This window comes from Nicrophorus vespilloides, unplaced genomic scaffold (assembly GCF_001412225.1).
Source record: "Nicrophorus vespilloides isolate i.1.1-1 unplaced genomic scaffold, Nicve_v1.0, whole genome shotgun sequence".
NCBI classification, from domain to species: domain Eukaryota; kingdom Metazoa; phylum Arthropoda; class Insecta; order Coleoptera; family Silphidae; genus Nicrophorus; species Nicrophorus vespilloides.
The window spans coordinates 80,774-89,595 of record NW_017096215.1 but is presented as its reverse complement, the minus strand read 5'-3'; the positions used below and the strand labels follow the sequence as shown (position 1 = coordinate 89,595).

At 29.5% G+C, this 8,822-nt stretch overlaps 1 protein-coding gene across 2 annotated transcripts in view; it reads left to right on the top strand.

Moving 5' to 3' along the window:
* The first annotated feature begins 811 nt into the window (after nt 1-811).
* The window catches only part of LOC108556299 (protein still life, isoforms C/SIF type 2-like), a 28,704-nt gene continuing 20,693 nt past the window's right edge, over nt 812-8,822 (top strand). For both annotated transcript variants that reach the window (XM_017912347.1, XM_017912346.1), the window contains exons 1-2: nt 812-1,086; nt 7,071-7,202. In XM_017912347.1, coding sequence (XP_017767836.1) covers nt 994-1,086; nt 7,071-7,202 — 225 coding nt within the window. In that variant the 5' untranslated portion in view covers nt 812-993. The remainder of the gene's footprint in view (nt 1,087-7,070; nt 7,203-8,822) is intronic.

Sequence of the window (8,822 nt, the reverse complement as noted above, 5' to 3'; positions counted from 1 at the left end):
CAAGTGGCGGAAGAAGGGAAATGAACACAAGGATCTTAGGATACAAGAATATATCAATTACATAAAGTTTCTCTTGCATTATTTTTTGCGTTGTTCCAAGTTTTAGCTGATTTCAGCTTAATTTCATTATACCCTCGAATGTGCGAAGTATGGGAGATATTATTGATTTGGAGTGCAAACAAAAACAAACGTCATCATTATCCGCGTGCCCTTTCTTTTTTTTTCCGGTTTGGCGGATATCCAGAAACGACGCCTATGCCATTATTATACATCAAGGAGATTCTCCGATTCATTTAATCACATTAAGGCAGTAATTTTCGGGAAATTTGATGTCGCTTCAAATTTATTGTCGTTATAAATAAAGCTAATGGTAAACATACTTTACTTTTTGCTAACACTGATTTTTTTTTCGAGAATCATATACATTCATTTCACTTACAAATTTTATTATTGTGTATTTCAAATTAATACTAATGTTAGTAATAGGTAGTTTTTAATTTATAATTTTTGTTGTTTATATAAAAAGAAAACACTATAATATTCCTTATTATAAGTATAAAATATAATAAATGTTTACATCAGCAAAAAATTGTTCGTATCAAAACTTAATTTTCAGTTTGATTTCTACTTAATAACGATTTTTACAAAATATAAAATTAACATTATTTATGAAAAATAATCAACAAGAAATTTATACTTATTTGCATTATTAAAATGTTTACATAATATTTGTGTAACATTATTTTAAAATCAATTATGATCTGTGAGTTTTATCATTATTAAAATATGTATTTCCTTTGTTACAGATTTTTAAGTGTTAAGAAGTGGTTATTGCGTAAGAAACACCAGATCGAATTGGCGAGAAAACGCGGCTGGAAGGGATACTGGGTGTGCCTGAAGGGCACCACTCTGTTGTTCTATCCGTGCGATTCGCGCGAAGGCCGTTCCGTGGAGGCGGCCCCCAAACATCTGATCATCGTCGACGGTGCCATCATGCAACCCATCCCAGAACATCCGAAGAGGGAGTACATCTTCTGTCTGAGCACTGCCTTCGGAGACGCTTATCTCTTCCAAGCGCCATGCCAGGTAACGTTAAATGCTATCTCGTCTCCCCTTCTTCTGTTTTTCTCTTCTTTCTTCGTTTGATAACACCCACACCCAAGCAGAGACAATGAAGACCACTTGCAATAACCATAAAGTCGTCCTTTATCGGAACCCTGGTTGCACTGCAATTTTGCTTTCCATATTATCAGCACCGGTTCTTTGTCCTGAACTTTCCTCAAGATGGTGTAATAAAATTTGGCTGTACACCTGCCTTTATCAAATTGGATGTATTTCACACTTGATTTATATATACCAGTTTGTATTGATTTCATGTTGATGAAAATTGTTACTAAATACAGCATACAGCTTTACATAGCGTGGATTCGGTTAGTCTGGATTTAAATAAATATCTAATACAGTAAAACCTCACATAGTACGTTATTGATAAGTCCGGATTCACTATAGTCCGAGTTAAAAAATTCAAAATAATCTAAACTTTAATTGACACAAAATTAGTTTTCTATAGAAAAATGATCAATTTTATACTTTACGTATTATCACGTATTACTTTTTGTTATTTAGTGCCTCGATTTCAAACAATCCGGGATATTAGAAGAACTAATTAACAGGACTATACGAGGTATTGCTGTAGATACTTAAGTTCATATTTTATTATCATTCTTACAAATTGAAGGTCCAATAAAATTGTCTATACACACAAATTGAATATATTAATACTAAAGTATTGATTTGATGTAGGAGACAATGATGGGTGGGAAGGCATAATTAATGAACTGAATTTTAGTTAATTATTTGAACACAATCAATGAAATAAATTAGCGGTTTTCTGTACATCCGTAATTGTGGTAACATCTATTCAATTTGATTCAATATTATTGCATGATGGCTGCAATGTTTATTAATTATTCAACTATATGCGGATATTGCCTTTAGTACAATCGTATTCTATTCAACTGAATGCACAAATTAGCAGTATGAGTTCTATAGAATTGCACAAATCACATTGAAAAAAATATATACTTTTTTTATTTGTCTATAAAATGTTGTATATTGAAACAATAATTTTTTTCTTAGATAATTACATGTTATGTGACAAGTAATGTATTAATGTTACGGTAAATACTGCATTTTGTTTTTATACTTTTACTTTCGTTATGTTCATATTTTTGTAATTTCACGAAATACAGAAATTGATAATAGACACTTTGCTTTATGCCAAAGTCCGTTACAAAATAAATAGACGCACTTTTTTTATAATCGTAAATACGAACGAGACACTTGGTGATAATGTTACACGGAGTGCGAAAATATTTGCATACGAATCACAATTTCGTATTCCATCCTTTTCTACCTTCCATATTCATCTCATCATCTCTTTCTATTACACGTAGAGTTTATGTAGTTCGTTGATGTTGTTCCTTCCATTACCTGCTTTGCTCTATTTTCTTTACAAATATGGTAAACATCAAAGGCGAAATGTGGGTTTCGCGTAACACGAAGGAAAACAAACAGACGCAAATATGTTTGAGTTGCCGCCCAATGATCACGTGACCGCACCAAATTTTACTTCATTTTTTTTTATACTTTATTTATATACGTAAACCGGTAATGGATTGTGCAAACAAACCAATAAATATTACATGTGCATTAGTTTATCCGACTGCCTCGAACTGTGCGCGTTGTGCTTTCTATTGCCTTCGGTTTCGGCAATCTTCAATTTGCAAACCTCACGTGAAGTGTATCATTAGTTAAATGTGCTCTAATCCGGCGATCTAATTGGATTAAGACGTTTAAAGGAAGAACAAAGAAGGATTAAAAAAAAAAGAGTAGATGGATGCGAAGTTTGGTGGATTGTTGGAAAATGGTTGTGATGAGCCCTTTAAGCTCTGTGCTTTTTGTGCGTGTGCGTCGGAGCCCTTTGGCTCAGAATGCGAACAATTAGTCGACTAATTTTGGGACTGCTGATGACAAGGTCATCGCAAACTTCGGAACAATTGCTCCGGCAGAGGAATCTGCCGTTATTAATTAAACAATTATCACCGAAGGAATTGTAAGGTATTAATTCGATTTCCTCAAATTGCACGCAATAACTTTTGCGAAGAACAAAAGTTTTAATGCTTATTGTAGTTTCGTGTAATCAACTACTCAAATACGACGTTTGTACTAATATTTATTATACATAGTTCAACAGGATAACAACCTTAATTATAATAAGGATGTTTTTTTTAATCTATTTGTTAATATAAATAAATTGTTGTAATATAAAATGTATTACATAACAATTATTTTTCATACAATTTCATTATAAATATTGAGAATAATTTACATATAGTAGACTATATTTTCTAAATTTAAATTTATAATAAAAGAATAAATATATTATTCAATAAGAACATTGAAGTTATTCTGTTTACAGCAATACCTCGAAAAGTCCGGCTTTGATCAATCCGGATTAAACACAATAAATTCTAAAAGCAGATTATTCTCCCCCCCGATTAGTCCGGTTTCAAACAGTTCAACATATTGCTGGAACCGTGCGATATGTCAAAAACATATACAAATTATTAATTTTATTTTTAAAGAATTTTTTTTAAATATTACAATTATTTATAAAATATGAAGACATTATGACAAAGTAAGATTAGGTGTATTTGATGAATCATTCCTAATTTTGAGCAATATTTAACATGAGTAAGTAAGGTCGACCTTGGATAAATAATTTAAGAAAATAATCATTGGAGGTCAATAACTATGTTAAACATAAAAGGATTTCTAAACGTGGGTGATTTAAAAACCACGATCTATGTAGCATCAACATCCGCTAAATCAATGCTAATTATATTAATTGTCTTCTCTTTTAGCATTCATATCTTAAATAATGTAAAATAACGTAAAACTTTCTTTATATCCAAACAATATGTAAGTTTTAATAGACTTTTTTCAATTTAGTTATCATTCATTAAATTAAGTCCAATATTTTATTACGTAATTTATAATTACCAACATTTAATTTTTTTATTTTAATTAACAGATTTTTGTACTTCTGAAAATTACTGCATTTGATTCATTGTCTTTAGACTTGTCAATAGAGAGACAAGGCTCTCTTCATACTTATAACTTTTGATTTTAAATATATCTTCCCTTTATAAAACCAATCTAATCGAGGACTTTTAAACGATATAAAATTAAACAACACAAAAAGAATGAAATACGACTATTATGTTTAAAAATATAATTTTGTGTACTAATTTTTTAGTGTATCCGCACTACTCGAGATATATTCAGTATTACTTTGCAATCGAAATACTTATATACTCATAAATTAAATAATTAAATAATTTACATTTTATTTCATGTATTTGAAAAGATACATTTTTATGTTTTAGTTGAATCATAATTTCAAATATATTTCGAATGATTTTATTTATTATTATTTTTTTATAATCAATACGTATAAATATGAGTAGAAAACTGATTATTTAAAATTTAAATGCAACATCGTATTGAAAATTTCAACCTTGTATTCATTGATATTTTGGGCAATGTGTGAATGAACCCGTTTCTCACTTCGTGGGCTTCAAATGTACAAAAATAACATTGTTTCAATAGATAGTCCATGCAAACATTTGTAAAGCACTTTAATATTGATGGCTGCGAAAAAGCATTTTTATATAAAATGTACATAGTTTTAGTTTTTTTATTATTGAAACAATGATCGTATTTTCAATGTTTTTTTTTTCGAAGTATGAAACAATTTTATTTAAAATGAAAATAAGCTACATCAAAAACTAATATTTAATATATTGAAACTTTTATTTCAGTTTGAAATTGAACCATTTTTTTATCCAGACTTAAATTTTATTGGAAATACTGTTTTATAACATTATTTTCAATATTTTGAACATTTAATTTTTCACTGACCTTTTTTTTTTCTAATTTTCTATTTTATAATATTGCATTAATAGAGATTTTATTTATATAGTAATTACATATTACATTAATAGTTTTCACAAAAACTTGACGGATTTGTATTTCTGCAAATATTGCTTTCTTCATTCTTTAAATTGTTATAAAATTGTAAAAAAAAGTATCTAAATTTGTTAAATTTAATATAAATTATCGCTTTTTCCTTAATTAGTCCGGTTTCAAACAGTCCGGGGATCGCTAGATATTGCTGAATCAATCTGTAATTTTTTTTCTGCATTTTAACAAACATATTGTCGATGCAAAAATATACCTATTACTCAAAGATAATCAAAGTTGTTAATAATTCGAAATTGCTTGTTATAATTGATTTGTATTCTCATTGCATGGTATATTTGATTATGAGAGTTCGAATTTTGGAGAGTTTAATAACGCTTAGTTACTTTTATCTGCGCAAAATAGTAATACAAAAAAGAGAAGAGAAGTTGAATGGTTATGGGTTAAAAAAAAATGTAGGCGCCGCATGCATACAGCGCATGGATTGCATCGGAATTCAATTTTCACTCGCTGAAATATTCAACGGTGCGGATCGATGGAATTCCGGGGCGCTAAATTATTCCAATTTAAGTGCCCATGAAATATGAAAACATCGTGGAAAAAAGCGTACGCGAGAAATGCGACGATAGGGGAGGACGAGGGACCAAGGAATTTTTGAATCCGCCGGCAGCAATAAGAATTTCATCCATTTCCGTTATACCAATATGCAACATTGATTCACTTCAGTAAAATTCTTATAGTAAATTTTTATGCTAACCATTATATATCAGTATAAAAAAAATCGTGTAAAAAAAATCTGTAAAATCGTGTAAAAAAATCACTTTAAAATTTAATGAATTTACAGTATTTATATATTCAGTATTTATATTTTCAAGTACAATTTTATGTTTAGTAAAGCTGATTTCACACTATAATTATATTAAATAGTATTCTTTTCAGGAATAGCTATAGTTAACATTTAACTTACTATGTCTTATGTTAGGTGAGCTTTATCAGTTTTTACCTTGAAGTTTTACTTTTACAATCGATAAAATATGTTGTCATAGAAACCATGTCATGTTAAGTTATGAAAACACTACTTCATACTTGTCAAATATTAATTTTAATTCTTACCTATAGTGTGGACACAGTTTTATGGGTATTTACACTGAATGTTTACTAAATAGTATTCGATAAATCTTACGAGACAAGCTTAATTTATCATTGAAAACATGACATGGTTATATTTTTGAAACACTTGACAAGTACATAACAAATTTCAAGTCAATACAAATTGTCTTACTTTTTTTTTACGAATAGTGAGGATACAAGTTTATAAATATTTACAGTGATTTTTTACTACATAATACTTGATAAAACTTACAAGCAAGCTTCAGTTGTTTTAGAAAACATGTCTTGTTATATTGTTGAAACACATTGTTCTATACTTGTCAAGTACATGACAAGTATAGAGTTAATGTATTACGTAAAGTATCGTTACAGCTTATTAAGTATTTACACTACATTTTTCAATATTCACTTATGACATAAATCATGTTATGTTATATCCTGGAAATACATTACTTGCTACTTGACAAGTACATGACACTTTAGTATCACTTTAAAACAAACGACAATTATTATGAGATATGCTTCAGTTGTCATAAAATATAGACTTGACAAGTACATGGCAAGTATACATTTAATTTGTAACGCACTATAACTTTTTACACTAAACGTTTATTGGTTATTAATCGATACAATTTGAGGCACGATCTTTATTTGACAACTACAAGACAAGTATTTATTTATTTTTTAAACTCTGAATTTTCTCCAGAGCGATGTGCGACTATCTTAACAAGATTAGCGTTAGTTTGGAATTGACTAGCAGCACTGTTATACTTTACGAGCAAATCACATGTTACTAATAACCGTTAACATCAAATCAAACACATCTGGTTTCTATAGAGATACGATCCAATTGACATGCGTGTGTACAAATCGAATGTAAATAGACATGTTTTGATTAAGGTTTTCTGTTCTAGGTTGAATTGGAAAATTGGGTGAATAGCATCCACAGTGCATGTGCCGCAGCATTTGCCAGACATCGCGGAAAAACTGGTACCCTACATCTGCTTCAAGAAGAGATTTTCCGACTGGAAAAAGCCATCGAAACGGTAAGTTTTTACATAATAATATTTATTTATTTATTGTTTTATTTTTTTTACAATTTTTTGTTGGAAATTACTTCATAATAACTTTAATTTATTGCATTCATATATGAATTAATTATTACTAATCAAGTAAATTTAATTATTTATTAATATTTAAATAATTTGTGTTCATAATTTAAAAACGTTTAATTAAATTAATAAAATTCAATTCAATATAATTTATTTATTTAAAAAAAAATGTTCATAATGTTGATATTAAATAATTTTTGAGAATAAAAATGTATTTTTAAATTTACTTAAAAACTTGTTAACAAAAGTGTATATAACAAATTATAAAATTATTTTCTTGAAATTTTGTTAGATTTACTCTAAAATATTTTTTTGTAATTTATATTTGCAACAAAAATGTTGATATTTTATCATCACTGAATTAGATTATAAAAAGGGTTCCAGTATAATTATTAACAAAAGATTTTCATTTAAAAAAAATATGAAACGTTTCGTCCCTTACGTAAATTTATTGCGGCAATAAAAGCATATAAAAATAAAAATAAATTAAAGTTAGAATATAAAAAAAGGAGATGGAATCTTGCGGACACTTAGAGTTATGCCCTATTTTCTGTGCGAACTCGTAAATCTCGCTGGGAAATCGTTGCCGTAGATCCGGCTTCCCTCTATACTAATCTTTTTTTGTGCACCGCCCCCTATTTTTTTTGTTCAAAAACCCTTTTTTCTGGGTTTCCGTGGCTTTGGCCTCATTCCAAGTATCGGAAAGACACGCTTTAAATTTCACTTTGGAACTCTCTATATTTTGTACGTTTACGTGTGTGAGTATAGAATCGTCGCAGGACTAAGTCCTGCCCTGCTTTGCTTTGCCGCCAGCAGGATTAATCGGAGCGCGCCTGTCGCAACTTTATAAATTATGAATATGTCATCGGTTTTTGGCTCTTTCCACTAACCCCATCTGGGTTATAAATATGAACTTTTTAATTCAATTTGCGACTCCGGATGAAACTAATTCATAATAAGCCGACGGCTTGTGAGGAGGTGAGGGTTGATTTCTGAATTGTTTTTTTCTTTCTTTCGGTGTAGAAGGTAAATATATATTAAAAGTCATCCACTTCAAAGTAAAACGGATTTTTAGTACACGTAATCTGATGTCGGTTCGCATCATCCGCATTAATAAAGCCGACATTACTAAATGTAATTTGACAGGCGACATTAACTGTCAAAATCTGGAGTAATCTTATTTGATCACCCTTCGCGCCGAACACTTTATTACGACTCCACAATTCACACGCAGTCTCAGCTTTTGAGCCTAAACAACTATGAACTTACTACGTTAAAATACATTAAACTACATTATTTATCATATTATATAATGATACAATTATACAAGATTTGACACTTTATTTTGATATATTTTATTGGATATTTCGTCATAAAGGAAAAACCTGTCATTTTCATAAATGAGACAAATTTATAGATTTCTGGTAAATTCTGTACGTAAATTGGAAAACTTCCCGCCTAATATGTCTCACGTTATACGGATCCCGAGTGTATCAAAATCCCGACGTTCGAAATCCCGGCTGGCTCAAAATACCGACATTCGAAATCCCGACT